Source organism: Triticum aestivum, chromosome 1B (assembly GCF_018294505.1).
Source record: "Triticum aestivum cultivar Chinese Spring chromosome 1B, IWGSC CS RefSeq v2.1, whole genome shotgun sequence".
NCBI lineage: Eukaryota > Viridiplantae > Streptophyta > Magnoliopsida > Poales > Poaceae > Triticum > Triticum aestivum.
Window position 1 is genome coordinate 616112546 of NC_057795.1, and position 15428 is coordinate 616127973.

A 15428-nucleotide genomic window follows, 5' to 3' on the forward strand; every position below is an offset into this window, starting at 1 on the left:
AAATGTCACTAATACAATTTTTAAAATTGTGAACTTTTCTAAATGTACGAAACATTTTTGTTTTATTCCGAACATTTTTTGGACATTGTATAAACATTTAAAAAATATCATGTCATTCTTTTAAACCCGGCATGCTATTCGAATGAATAAACATTTTTCGGACACATGATTAGCATTTTTATATACATACTTTAATATTTTCGAATGCATGATTAATATTTTTGTAAATTTATACAAAATATTTTTCTAATGTTTATATTTATAATATTTTGAAATATAAATATGTTTAAAAAATGTGAATAAAAACCAACGAAAGAGTCAGATGGCGCGTGGTTACTTGGACGGGCCAACACGTGCTCCCTGGAGGTGATCCTTGGTAGGACTCGCAATGGGTGGCACATAGCTGCGCGTGGCCGTCCAAGCGTTGCTTATGTTAGGTACTAGATAGAGGAGTAATATTGATAGGAAAAAAGGAAACTCTCAGCTGTCAAAGTTTATTCACTTACAAACATTTACACCCTTACTATTATGTTTAGTAAGGGTGTAAATGTTTAGCCAAGAGATAGATCGGTCAGCACTCAGGGGACGAGCAATGATGCCGGCCGCGGGAGCGCTCCGTCACTGACTACCACACCTCCTCTACTCCACCGCTCGCTCCTCCTCCTCCTCTTCCACCAAGGTACGTACTTAATCACCTCATCTCCTTCAACTCCCTCTTCTCAACGCAAAACCCTGGTTACCTGGTAAGGCTAGAATATGCACGCACGCATGCTAGTCCGATCGGTAGACGATTGTTCTACACCTCCTGTTCTATGATCCGCTGAATATTCTGATGCTCCTTGCTTATGAAGTGATGATCCATGCGTGTTTCATTAGGGGTGCCGCTTCGACGAGAAGGCTCTCCAATCTCACTTGGCTAGCACGAAGAAGCCCGAGGAGGGTGCGAAGGAACAAAGATCCAAGGGCGAGGAACAACCAAAGGACGGGGGATAGTCTGCGAGGAGGAAGAAGGCCTCACTTGGTTGGATTTTGATTTCAAAGAATTCTTGGACCTCCATACACATCGGTCCTTGAATTAAGCCTTTACATATGCTTCCTTTTGCAGTGTTTGGCTAACATTTAGACTTGTTCCCGCTACTCGTGTGTACTCCCTCCGTATCAAAATATAAGACATTTTTGTGGTTCATTTACCTATGAAGATTTGATGGGATGCTTGCTTTACCTTGTGAGAATCCAGAGCAGGACAAGCGTGACAGAGTTGACCATGCTTTAGGGTTGGTTGGTTTGCTAATGACATACAGAGTGTCTGTTCATTGTAATGATGTTAATTTCAAAAATGACTCTTATTAATTGTTAAATAAAGGGGGGCAAAACTAAGCATTGTCGTTGAACAAAACTCGCATGTATTTTTTTTAAAAATCAATAAAAAACAGAGCAGACTCCAGTTGTTTGCCATCGATAATATCGATGTGCGGAACCATAATTGTTAAATAATGCCAAGCAAAGCTAAGCATAAAATAACTTGCTAACCGAAACGGCAAGGCTAACTACTTGACCTATCGCCAAGGATAAACCCTCGACAAAAACAGTAGGAGGCCCAACGAAAATAATGCCTCTCGCCCCTTCCTAGATAATACTTTGAAGAAGGGATCACCGCACTTGCACCAAAGGCCAAATGTGGGGTTCTCATCAGTGAAGACAAACTTAGAGCCAAGACCTTCAACGAGGGCACGAAGCACACACTTCTGATCTCGCTAAAATCATGGGTTTTCACCCAAACTATGCAAATGCTTGTTGTGTAATCTGTCCAAACCTCTCAACTGGCTCACGCCTTTTCACTAGTCGAATCCAGCACCAAGGGAGCACAAGTCCCACTTTCACCACTCAAGAAAACACCAGAAGCCGAGTAATTCACCGCCCCGCGCCAGGATACCGCTGCACAATCTACTCAGGTCTCTAGGGAGAGGACATGTGCTGGATGGTGGGTTGCAACCAGATAAAAAAATTCATCGTATACACGCAATACCCAAGAGAAGGCTGGCGCTACAACCACCTCGTCTTGCACCAACCTAACACGTCATTCTTTCGGGGAACCGTTAGTAAGGCAACTACACACCTCTGTTGCCGTCGAGCTTCCTCCATGCCCATGCACATTGTGTTGGAGGCCGCTGTCTGCAGCGGTGCAACCTGACGAATGCCAATGGCGCCTGTCCTTTATCTCATCCTCACGGAGACCGGCACGCGAGTGCCACCATCGCTGACGATGGCGGAGAGGTCCACGATTGGCGCCACTCCATTGCCAGCCGACCCGAGCCGCCACACATCAAACCTTTCTACTCCAACAGATGCACCTCAACCTCAAGCCTTACCATACCCCTTGACTCTGCACTGCAATAGGACCACAGCGCCACCGAGGGGAGTGGGAGAAAGGGGTTCCAGCGGTAAGGGCATCTCCAACCGTGTCTCCAACACAGCCTTCCCAGACGACGACCCGGTCACGCCTCCAGGAGCTCGTTTTTCATCGGTTTGGGCTGAAATCAGCGCCAGCGGACCCAGGCTGAACCTGACGGGGGGTGTCCGGGGGCGCCGGGGCGAGTGTTTTGGCGTGAAACAGCCGCGGGCCCGCTTCGTCGCCCTCATCGCCTCGTTCCCGCGGGAATCAATGCCAAGACTGCCGCGCCGGTTAGCCTCATTGATGCCTCACGAGCAGCGCAGTGAAGAAGCCGCCGACGCCACGTTCCGCCCGCTCCCGCCACGCGTCCTCCCGCGTGCCGCCTCCCCGCCGCCCCGCTTCGGCTATAAAAGGCGCCCACTGCCCGCCGGTGAGTGCCATAGCCTCCCCCTCTCCCTCTTGCAAAAGCCTTCTCCCCGCCGGCGAGCTCCCCCCACTCCCCCTCCCCGCCTACGAGCAAAGCATGACCGAGAGGTTCCCAGGCGAAGACGCAACAGCGAACGGCTTCGGCCGTCGACACCTCCAGGAGCCGGAGCGCCTTCTCTACGAGGCCGAGTACCCGACGCCCCCCGACATGCGCGTGCCGGGGACGTGGAGACTGAGCGCCGGCAGCGTCCCGGTGCCGCTGGTACCCGAAGGGGCGGCACGGCGGGCGGAGATCGCCCGCGTCCGCTCCTCGCTGACGGATGAGCAGCAGAACCAGCCGAGGTACGCGCCCGACAGCGAAACGCTGTGGACGCTGTACTTCCAGCGCTGCCGCGAGGAGCAGATCGCCTCCGTCAATGGCATCATTCCCCGTGGCCGCCTCAACTCCGAAGGACGGCGCGAGTGGTGGGGCGTCCCCGGCCGCACACTCGATGCCGTCCTCGACCACATCGAGACCGGCAACGTGTCGCGGCTGGAGTACCCGACGCAGTCCTCCTTCTCTCGCCGCCGCGGCAGTTCCTGGATGCCACGGCGAATGGAGCCAGGGTCGTCCTCGTCGTCGGGCTCCGGCTCGCCGGCCCTCCGCCCCGCCAAGCCCGAGCTGGAGGGGACACCGCTCGGGCGTCGCGCTCGCAGCGGCGCCTTCATCATCAACGAGCCATCACCACCTGCGACGGCACCGGCGAGGCGCTCCCTGCGCCTGGACCGGCCGAAGCCCGAGCCGGGCTTGCTCCATGTGAAGCCGCATCACGTCGACATGGTGGCCCCCGACGACGAGTCCGCCCTCAAATGGGCGAAGGAGGACTACGTCCGCGAGCAGGTGCGCCGCCAGCGCCGGGCGTACCTGGAGACCCAGGCCCGTAGCCGCGCCGAGGAGGGCGGCGTTATTGTCATCGACAGCGACGACGAGGGCGAGGCCGGGCCGTCAAGCGCCCCACCACGTGTCGGAGACCCCGACCAGGGCTGTAGCAGGGACGCCGCAGGCGAGGCGCGCGGCGGCGACGATGACGACGACGACTACACCCGCTTCTCGGCATGTAGACGACGGCGGCGGCGACGGCGGCGACTAGACTTTTTAGTTGTTTTTTAAGTTAGGCGTAGTTCTTGCATGTTTGTACAAATTTTGACGAAGTATGGCCGAGTTCCTGCAAAAGTCGCCGAGTTTGCAAAAAATATGAAACGAACTTCGCCGAACTCGCGGCGACCGTGGGCCTATGACTGGGAGCGAACCGAACCCCAGGGGCCAATCTAGCGCCGGTTCGTCCCCAGACCGCTCTTTTTTGACGCTCTGGGGGGCCGAACGGCTGGAGATGCTTTAAGGGGATGGGGAGAAGGGAGTGAGAGCGGTAAGGGGATGGGGAGAAGCGGATGGCAGTAATGAGGTTTAAACCAACTTGCCACCTTTGGTTTTAAGCATGTTATTTATGTTGGATTAGATCGTTTATCAACACAACGAAGATCTGTATATGGGTTTATTACTGAAATGCCTCTGATGGGCTAGTCCATAGGATGAAGAGTTTTTTAGTGAAGGTTTTGGGCTCAGAGAAGAAGATCATGTTGTGAAAAGAGCTTGGACAAATGATCATATTGTAATGGAAACATATACATGTAATAAAGAGGTCCCAATTTTTGAATGTCTGAACAAGAGCAACAACGTATTTACAACAAGATGGTAGTAGTTTCACCCTCAAGTGTATTGCTACAACTATTGGCTTAAATCTTGTTTTGCATAATTATCGTTTTTTAGCAACAAGTCATCCAAGGTGCTGCTTGTAGACTGTATGCACGCTTCTATGGGAGATAGCAGATTTTTTTTTTTGAGGGGTGGAAGATAGCAGATGTGATTATGGATTCCAAGTGCCAGGGATAAACCCAGATACAATGAGGCCCAACAAAAAGAACAGTCCTAGAAAATACTTAATCACCGCATGTCATGTTGGCCGGTCCAACCAAAGGTCGATTTTATCGTACACGCCATATCATGCATATCACGCAAAAGTATGAGAGATCGCGTGACAAACATGGCGATAACTCAGGCACATATATATTTATAATTTGCAATTGGAGTGTATAGTTACTTCGAATTTGCACTAGGGCAGACGACAATGTTTCAAGAAACTAAAGGACAGGCACACTCAAACTATCTAACAGATACCAGCACCATCATCCGGAATTAACTACTCAAAATATCTTGTGCTAAATTAACTACTACCCAAAATACCACGGGCTAAAATTCTCTGCCGCCGGCTTGATTAGATCACTTGGCGACGGTTGGCCTGCTGCTGCAAGCCAAGCTTATTTCTCAACGGTGACCGAGACCCTGCCGCCGCCAACGCTGTTCTTTGTGACTTTGACGGTAGGCAGCTCGACATTCTTCCCCTTCTTGGGAGTCGACCTGTAGTAGCATCCGTAGAGGATCAGCTGGGCGAGGCCGAAGATTGCACCGAGGCCATTGGGGATCTGCACGGAATGAAAAGAGGACATTGTAGTTAGATCGATGCAGGGAGTTATCGTTTCTCTGGCGCTTCGAAGATGCGATTGTAGTACTGACCGTGATGTAGAGGTCGAACTTGATGAGGGCATAGCCCGTCCAGCAGCAGCCGTTGAGGAAGTTCACCAGGGAGAGGACGAATGGCATGTACTCCACGCTCCTGGTCTTGATCACTTTACCCTGCAAGCAGCACAATATAACGTTCACCAGTTAATTAGTAAAAGCACACGTCTCATAAAGTGTATATGGTATAGATTAATGAGAAACTTATTCACTGGCTAATTAACTGGAGTATTGTTGAACTCTACCACCTGGACCCATGACCCACGGGATGGAGCCAATGTTCTGGCTGGTACCGTATCCTTTTCCATTAATTACAACATCATCACCTCATAGAGTTGGCAAAAGGGAAGGACCACAAGATGCAAAGATTACAACACTATATGCATGCATCCCTAGGCATCACACATATCTGATGAAGTGCTAGATGAAAGTTTTTAGTTAGATCGTGAACCGTTCTTTCCGATCCTTCCCGTCACTCAACAGCCAACACGAGAGTTTGGCGAGAGCAACAGAAAGCATGCATGGTTGGCTGGCTACACGGGATGCAAGTACAGATATATAAGCAGAGGACACGTATGGGCTGTGTGTTGCCTATTGTGGTGAATAAACTGTATGCTTTTTGACCTAACATATATGCATGCAAGGCAACATCATGTAAAAGAACTTGGGTGTGCGAAGATCATGACGATTTGGCCAGAAAGGCAGCAAGTTTGTTTAGACAGGTTTGATAGGATGCTTAAAATAGGAAGGTGCGTGTACCTTATCCTTTTCCATTAATTGTATTCCAAAGTAAACAACGCCGCCGTATATAGAAATAGAAACAAACGGATCGAGGATTGATGAGTGGATCAAGCGATGGATCGACCACGTACCATGATGGTGAGCGGGGAGGCGTACATGACCGAGCCGAATATGACGCAGAGGATGCCGACGATCATGGAGCGCTTCTCGTGGGTGTGGGCGCCAAGGAGCACGCCGGCCACCACGGCCACCATGAACAAGGCCTCGGCGGTGAGCACGCCGAGCATCTTCAGCTGCACTTGCGCACGCACGGGCATGCATGGGTTAGCTAGGGGCAGATCTTGTATACATACAGAAATGAACGCCGAAAAGAGACAGTACTACTACGTACCCGTGTGTTCCTGGTGGCGTAGATGAAGAAGATGATGAGGTAGGCGCTCTCGATGACGAGCCCGATCCCGTTGATGGTGACGACGAGGATGCTGTTGGGGTGGACGATGGGGAGGCCGTAGAAGACCCAGAGCATGCAGTTGAGCAGCGTCGCCAGGTAGGGGTCCGGCTTGAACTCCTCCACGTCCTTGGCCTTGATGATCCGCCAGAACGTCGGCCTGCACAGACAAGCATCAGATTAGATTAGACCAGCGGAGGGCGGCGGCGACGGGATGAGAGGAAGAGGGTGGAGGCTTACACAGGGGAGAGGAAGAGCCCGAAGGAGATGACATTGCCGACGATGCCGACGATGTTGCGGGCGGCGTCGGTGGAAACCATCTTGCTATCTTGATCGCCGGGAACACAGCTCGACTAGAGGAAACGACTTGGGGAATGGGGAATGGGGTTCGGGGTGATCGAAACAGGGAGGCCGGGCAGAGCTTATATAGTCGTGGGGGGCGGGTTCGTCCTCCCCAAGTAAGGAGTTGCTATCGGATATGGCTTTCCTGACGTGGAGGTAAACCACGATTTTTTTTTTGACGAATGGAGGTAAACTCTGATATGGTTAGGAGTTAGATATTCCCTACGGTCCAAGTTCATCTGGAATTGTCGTACCGGAAGAAATCCAAACAGATTATGGAAGGTGGTTAAATCTCTTATATACGATAATATGATCACTTCTGAGGGCGGAGGGGGTTCGGGGAACCAGGATGATACAGCTAAGAGTGATGATGATAAGGTTAAGGGGCCTTCGGGGCAGTCGGATAATGGTGACTCCGCCCCTGTTGGGACTTCCAGGACAGTTCCGACTACCGCTCTTCAGTTTGGCTCTTTTGGAGCATTCTCGGCTCCGCCGAGGGTGTTGTGTGACAGGGTCCGTTCTGCGTCCATGGCGCCCAGTATGCGGGTGTCGAGATCTGCTGATGGCGGAGGTGCTTCAGGGCAGGATGGCCCGCTATCGGTTGTGTCCTCTCCTTCGACACAGGCTGAGGCGGCCAAGCCGGTGGTTTTGGGAGGAGAGGGCCAGCAGGAGGTTCGGCCCTCTGAGACCTTGATGCTGGCGGCCCCAAGGGTCGGCGAGCCCCCCTTGGTGAGGTCGCCGGTTCGAGGGGGAGCGGGCGCGCAGGAGGCCGTCGTTTCCACTTCGGTTGCTCTGGAGGGCGGGCTGGATGGTTCGGTTGCTGCGTCACCGGACTCCCTGGACCGCGCTAGGCTGAGTTTACCGGTCGCGGGCGTCGGCGGGGTGGCAGCCCATAGGCCCTGCGAGCTCTCATCGCCGTTGGACGAGGCTCCGGTGGACCCGGCGCTGGTCACCGCTATTGGGGGACGGGCAGGAGGCTCTTCCCCTAGCGCAGCTTCTCGCGAGGAGGTCATCACTTTCGGTGGGATCCCGGATCCTGTCTCTGCAGGGAGACGGGTCAGCGGGAGACTGCAGGAGCAGCCGGATGTTGATGACATGCAGCTCAGGTGCGCGCTGAGGGCGGCCAAGCTGCGTGACGTCGAGCTTTCTACTGGTATGTCTGTTAACAAATTTAATTCTATTTTGCATTTTACCAGTGATGAGATTGTGCAAAATCCGAACCAATTAGGAGTATCTCTGGGTAATAATGATCTAGAGATTTCTAAATCTGTTAATGATATGCTAGATCTGGAAGCTGAACGAGCGTTAGATTTGATTCGTAACTTGGCGGCGGTTAGGCCGATGAATGAATCGGAGATTGATGCGCTTGGGGTTAGAGTTCTAGATGGCTTGTGTGCTGATCTCGATCCTGCGGTTCAGGAGGCGGAGGAGGAGGATGAGTATGGCCTCCCTGAAACTTCTAACCTTGAGGATGAGTCCTTGGGGATTGACGATCATTCCGAACGTGCCGAACCCTCTGATGTTCGCGTTCAGCCTAAACGGACCTGGAAACGGAAGGTTTATCCGGTGTCGGTTGCGCGTAGAAGTGCTAGGATCCGTACCTCTAAATTTTTTTTGATGAACTATGAGAGGCATCTTTTGGAACAGTAGAGGTCTTAAGGACTTGGCTAAAAGACGGTTTCTAGCAGAGGCTTCTCTTGAACATCATTTAGACTTTATTGCTTTGTCCGAGACTGGACGAGGTAATTTTTCTCCACAATTTCTTAGTACCTTATCTGGGGGGGTTGATTTTGACTGGCACTGTCTCCCACCTCGAGGAAGATCCGGTGGGGTTTTACTTGGGGTTAAGTGCGAGACGTTGGAGGTTCGGAGTGTAGTGCTGGGTGAGTTTGCGGTAAAGTTTCGGGTCAGAACTAAAGCGGATGGGTTTGATTGGGTTTTGGTGGCAGTCTATGGGGCTGCGCAACCAGACCTCAAACCAGATTTTTTGGCTGATTTAGTCCGTGTTTGCGGTAACGAGCAACTACCTGTCCTAGTGGGTGGAGATTTTAACATCATTCAAAGAAAGGAGGAAAAGAATAATGACAATTTTGACGGCAGATGGTCATTTATGTTCAATACTATCATAGAAAGCTTGGATCTCAGAGAGATAGAGCTTTCGGGTAGGAAGTTCACTTGGGCAAACTCGCTACCGGTTCCGACTTTTGAGAAGCTCGATCGTGTTTTGGCGAGCGTCGATTGGGAACAGAAGTTTCCTCTGGTAACGGTGCAGGCATTGACACGAGGTATCTCGGATCACACTCCGTTACTAGTCGACTCTGGAGCTCAAACTCATATGGGTAATAAGAATATCTTTTCCTTCGAACTTGCCTGGTTTGAAAGAGAAGGGTTTATCGAGTTGTTAGCTAGAGAGTGGGCTAAAGACTCGGGGGGAAGGTCACCCATTGAGCGGTGGCAGTGCAAGATTCGTCATCTTCGAAGGTTCCTTCGTGGATGGGCTAAGCACATGAATGGGATATATAAGGCTGAGAAGGAAAGACTCCTTATGCTCATTCACTCCCTTGAGTTAAAAGCTGAAACCTCTATTTTAGATACTTTCGAGCTGGAGGCTAAAGTGGAGGCCGAGTTGAGGTTGAAAGCACTTCTCCGCGAGGAGGAATTGAAATGGGCTTTGCGACCTAAGGTTCGTAAGGTTGTCCAAGGAGAGGACAACACTCAATTCTTTCATATGATTGCTAATGGAAAGCATCGTAAGAAGAGAATTTTTCAATTAGAACAAGATGAAGGGACGATAGTTGGTCAGGAAAACCTGAAACTTTACATTACCGACTATTATAAGCAGTTGTTTGGCTCTCCGGTAGAGAGTTTCGTGTCCCTGGATGAGTCAAGAGTTGAGGATGTTTCCCAACTCGAGACGGAAGAGAATGAGATTTTGACTGCTCCTTTCACGGAGAAAGAGGTGTTTGAGGCTATTTCACAAATGAAGAACAATAAAGCGCCAGGACGAGATGGGTTTCCGGCAGAGTTCTATAAAAAGTGCTGGCATTTTATTAAAGGTGACCTGTTGCCGATGTTTCATGATTTGTTCAATGGTCAACTTCATTTGTTCATGCTCAATTTTGGAACAATAACCCTTCTTCCTAAGAAGACGGAGGCTATTCGCATTGAGCAGTTCAGACCTATCTGTTTGCTTAATGTCAGTTTCAAAATTTTCACCAAGGTTGGGACGAATAGACTCACGCAGATTGCGCATTCTGTTGTGCAACCGTCCCAGACCGCTTTCATGCCAGACAGAAATATCCTTGAAGGAGTGGTCGTCTTGCATGAAACGCTCCATGAGATTCACTCCAAAAAACTAGATGGTGTGGTTTTTAAAGTGGATTTTGAAAAAGCATACGATAAAGTTAAATGGCCGTTTCTTCAACAGGCGTTGCGTATGAAAGGATTTGACAAGGCTTGGCGAGACCAGATTGAGTCCTTTACGCAAAAAGGGAGTGTAGGGATTAAAGTGAATGATGATATAGGTCACTATTTCTAGACACATAAAGGCCTAAGGCAAGGAGATCCCATGTCACCGATTCTATTTAACATAGTGGTTGATATGTTATCCATTTTAATAGGTCGGGCTAAGGATGCGGAGCATGTTTCGGGCTTGGTTCCGCACCTAGTTGATGGTGGTATTTCCATTCTGCAGTATGCCAATGATACTATCATCTTTATGGAGCATGACTTGGTGAAAGCAAGGAACATGAAGCTTGTGTTGTGCTTATTTGAACAATTGTCTGGACTCAAGATTAACTTCCATAAGAGCAAACTGTTTTGCTTTGGGAGAGCTAATGAGGACCAGGAGGCTTATAAGCAATTGTTCGGATGTGAGTTGGGTTCGCTACCGTTTACTTACCTAGGTATACCCATTCACCATCGTAAGCTGACAAACAAGGAGTGGAAATGCATCGAGGATCGTTTCGAAAAGAAACTGAGCTGCTGGAAAGGGAAGCTCATGTCTTATGGAGGACGATTAATTCTGATTAATTCGGTCTTAACCAGTATGCCCATGTTTCTTTTATCCTTTTTTGAGGTTCCGGTGGGGGTCAGGAAGAGGTTAGACTTTTATCGATCTCGTTTCTTTTGGCAGAATGATGAGTTGAAACGAAAGTATAGGCTTGCAAAATGGGATATCATCTGTAGGCCGAAGGACCAAGGCGGTCTAGGCATTGAAAATCTAGAGATCAAGAATAGATGTCTCCTTAGCAAGTGGCTATTTAAACTCTCGTCTGAGACAGAGGCTACATGGGCTCAGATTCTACGGAATAAGTATCTTCAGGCTAAAACTTTGGCTCAGGTGACAGTGCGCCCGAATGATTCCCCGTTTTGGAAAGGGTTGATGAGAGTCAAGCCCCTTTTCTTTAACAGGACGAAAATCTTAGTCGGTGATGGGGCTAATACGAGGTTCTGGGAGGATACGTGGCTTGGGGAGACGCCTCTGGCACTTCAATATCCTACTCTGTATAACATTGTTCAACGTAGAGAAGCCTATGTTGCAAATGTCTTACAGTCCACGCCTCTCAATATTAGCTTCCGGAGGACGCTAGTAGGCCATCGGTGGGAGGCATGGCTTCATCTTGTAAGAAGGTTGATGGATGTCCAGCTGTCCCAACAGCCAGATAGATTGTTTTGGAAATTGACTAAGGACGGCAGGTTCTCGGTGAAATCCATGTATCTGGATGTCATAAACACTAGTGTCATTCCTTGCTCGAAGCACGTCTGGAAAGTTAAGGTACCTTTGCGTATCAAAGTGTTTATGTGGTTTGTGCATAAACAAGTGATTTTGACAAAAGATAACCTGGCAAAACGCAATTGGGTGGGTTCTGCTAGGTGTAGCTTTTGTGATTGTAACGAAACTATAAGGCACCTCTTTTTAGATTGTCCACTGGCTAAGATTCTTTGGCGTTCGATTCATATTGCTTTTAATATTACTCCACCTACCTCTATCAATATGTTATTTGGAACTTGGCTTGATGGGGTTAACTTGGATGTAGCAAGACACATTCGTGTGGGAGCGTGTGCCTTGTTATGGGCGGTATGGAACTGCAGAAATGATTTGGTTTTTAACAGAAAAACAAACTTTCACTTTTTGCAGGTTATCTTCAGGGCCACAGCATTGATCCGTATGTGGTCGTTACTCACTCCGACGGAGGCCAGGGGGCGTTTGGCTACTGCGTCTACCCGATGGGAGATGGTAGCTCGGGGTATTTTCAACCGGTTTGGATGGCGGTCATGTAATAGGATAGGCATATAGTGCTCCTATTTTATTTGCCAGCCGGTTGTGGCTTTTTTTGATTTGGCTCGCTGGAGCAGCTTGTTCTTTTTTTGTACCTTCAGATATTGTGGCTACTTTGGTTTTTATTATAGGCCGTATGCATCTTTCGGATGCAGAGGCCGGGGTAATACCCCTTTTCTAAAAAAAATGATTAAGAGTTAGTTACTCTTCCTCCGTTCAAATTTCATCGGAGTTGAAGCCCAACGAACTGAGTAACCTGCCACGCCGTGCTCGCGTCATGAGTGTATTCAAGCTCCCGGCTTCGCTGTGAGATGATATACTTCGAAGGAAGTTTGCACGAGGTCTATCATACGACGGGAGTGAATTACAGAAAACCATCACATTGAAGCATAGATTTGCAGAAAACACTCTTTTACGAATTTCTACTAGAAAACACTAATTCTGGGCTTAATCTTTTGCAGAAAGCACTGATTCGTTGTTTTGGGCATTTTAACCTCGATTATGACATGTGGGGCCCTTTTTTATGACGTGGCGTAACGGTTCGGGCTAGATGTTGTTAGATGTTTTGTTTTGCCAAAAACACCTCCTTGAACAAACAAAAAAGCCAACACACCCTTCTCCCCCGTGCGTGCTCACGCGCCCAGCCGCCAGCAGCCACTGGCCCCGCCGCCGGCAGACCTGCTCACGACACCGCCCCTCCTCTCCTCCCCTGGCTTCTCTCTCTTTCTCTCTCTCTCTCTCTCTCTCTCTCTCTCTCTGCTACAAGTTGTGCCGCCGGAGCAGGCAGCACGAGCTGCCCCCCAAATCCTCGCTGCCTCGCCAGTCTTCAGCGGCCAGGAGGAACATGGCCGTCCCATGCAGGCAGCAGGAGCACACGGCCTTCGTCGGCCAGCACTCCCGTCGTCTCCTTCGCTAGATCCGAGTGGCCGTCGTCTCTCCGGTCGACCCGCGCGCCTCGACCGTGGCCGCCGACTTCGACCTGGACTAGCCCGTGGCCGTGGCGGGCGCGAAGCCAGAGTTGCCGCTGGCCTTTTCCTCCTCACCGCTGGTCAGGCGCTGGTGGAACTCCTCCTCGAGGGACGCCATGGTGACCTGCAGTGCTGCTTCGACGTGCGGGCCGGCCTTGCAGAGGGCGCCGCCACGGACTCCAGCGTGTGGCAGGCGCTGGCCAGGCACGACCCGCAAGGAGGTGGAGGGCGCGGGCGAGGCCGGTGAGGAGCGGTGTAGGCGTGGCCGTCGAGGTGAGCAGCAGCAGTGCAGCGCATGCACTGCCCCGCGGGGAGCGCCTGTGGGGATGAGCGAGATGGGCGAGATCGGGGGCTGATTGCTTTTTGCTATTATGAATGAAGGGTGTCTATGCAAAACATCAGGGACTATTTTGTAAATTCGACACTAACCACTGTCTAACGCCATTTGAGATGAACCGTTACACCACGTCAGCAAATATGGGACCCACCTGTCATAATTGTGCTTAAAACAGCCTAAGCTGTTGATCAGTGTTTTCTGCAAAAGATTAAACTTGAAATCAGTGTTTTCTGGCAGAAATTCGTAGATGAGTGTTTTCTGCAAACCTATGCTTCAATGTGGTGGTTTTCTACAATTCACTCCATACGACGGCAAGGGATTGCTAAAAATGTACTGTAGCACTGCACGTTGCATGAGCTCCCCTAAGTCCCAACAACGTAAGAGCATCTCTAACAAACCCCTTAAAAACCTATAACTGGCCATTTTACTCCTCTAACGGCACCTAAGCAATCAAACCGTTAAGAAAAACAATTTAAGAGTCGGCCGCAAAAGCGACCCCACTCTCTCGAATATAATTGATTAACGCCTCCTAGAGTAAAACTTGCAGCCCCCCCCCCCCCCCGCACACCACTTCCCTACGCCGCCGCCCATTCTCGTCGCCACCAGTAACAATGCCATCGATTCTGGCCAAAATGGAGCTGCAAGATTCTTCCGCCATCGCCACCGGAGACGATCCATGCGCCGCCGTCCGCAAAGGAAGAGGTTGGGCACCAAAACTTTCTTTGGACTACCACACCGGCAACCAAGGCTGCCAGCAAGGTCGGTGGCAAGACCACAGCGACTCCGGCTCCGGCAGGTGGCCCTCTCGCAGCTCCAGCCGTTGACAAGCGGGCGAGGAAGTTGACGGCGACCGCAACGACGCTTGTGAGGATGCGACTTCGGCGCCTCGTACCCCGTCTCTAGCCACCCCTACGCACGTTTGATCGGTGCATCCAACCGCCGCTGGTGTCACCAAGGTTTGTGGCCACCAAGAGGTTGGGCACAAAAACTTGCTTCGGCCATCGCACAGGAACCAATGTCGGCAGCAAGGTCGAGCAGTCGCAGTCGCAACAGCAATAGTAGCAGCAACAACGGTAGGAGGAGGACCAACATCAGGAGCAGTAGCAGCAGCAACAGCAGAAGTAGTAGTAGTAGTAGATGATTTTCACTACAATGATTATTGTAGGATCAAAATATGTCTAGAGGGTGGCGTTAGTGTCAAAACCGGCAGATCTCGGGTAGGGGGTCCCGAGCTGTGGATCTTGGATCAATGGGAAACAAGGGACAAAGAACATGGTGTTTAGACAGGTTCGGGCCCTCTCTAAGAGGTAAAACCCTACGCCCCACTTGATAGAAGTGTATAGGATGATTACAGAGTCGATCTATCATGAGACCAGATGAACTAAACCTAGGCGAGTAGGATGATGGTTATTGTTCTGGCCTCTATGGACTAAACCCTCTAGTTTATATTCACACTAGGGGTACTAGGGTTACATATAGTCGGTTACAACAAGGGAATAAGCACGCCGAATCTTCTATCTTGCTTGGAGTACACACCAATGCACCAAAGATCTCCTGTCCGAATACGACGCCACCCAATAATCCGGCCTTCCAGCAGCTGTAGTGCGGCCCAACTGTCTGACCCATGAGAGATAGGCCGGCAGCCCGAGGACCCCCTAGTCCAGGACTCCCTCAGTAGCCCTTGAACTAGCCTCCAACGCCGGTTCCTTCTAGCTTTCACAACTGTAGTCTCCAGCTTGCGGGCGAGTTCTTATCCCCCTGTGTGTTCGGAATGCTCTCCCTTGGCCGAGCCTTTAAAAGCCATTCGACCAAGCTCGACAATGTGCCCCATTAAGTTGTATCTAGAATCCAAATTATCGATTTTACTTAGCCTTGAAGG

General features: G+C 50.4%; 1 protein-coding gene across 1 annotated transcript; it reads right to left on the reverse strand.

Moving 5' to 3' along the window:
• Positions 1 to 4900: 4900 nt before the first annotated feature.
• On the reverse strand, positions 4901 to 7008 carry LOC123097216 (bidirectional sugar transporter SWEET6a). The gene is made up of 5 exons (XM_044518932.1): positions 6862 to 7008; positions 6565 to 6781; positions 6305 to 6466; positions 5430 to 5549; positions 4901 to 5338 (listed from the first exon to the last, which is right to left on the reverse strand). The coding sequence occupies exons 1-5, from the start codon at positions 6939 to 6941 to the stop codon at positions 5174 to 5176; spliced, it is 744 nt and encodes a 247-aa protein (XP_044374867.1). The 5' UTR covers positions 6942 to 7008; the 3' UTR covers positions 4901 to 5173.
• Positions 7009 to 15428: the final 8420 nt, after the last annotated feature.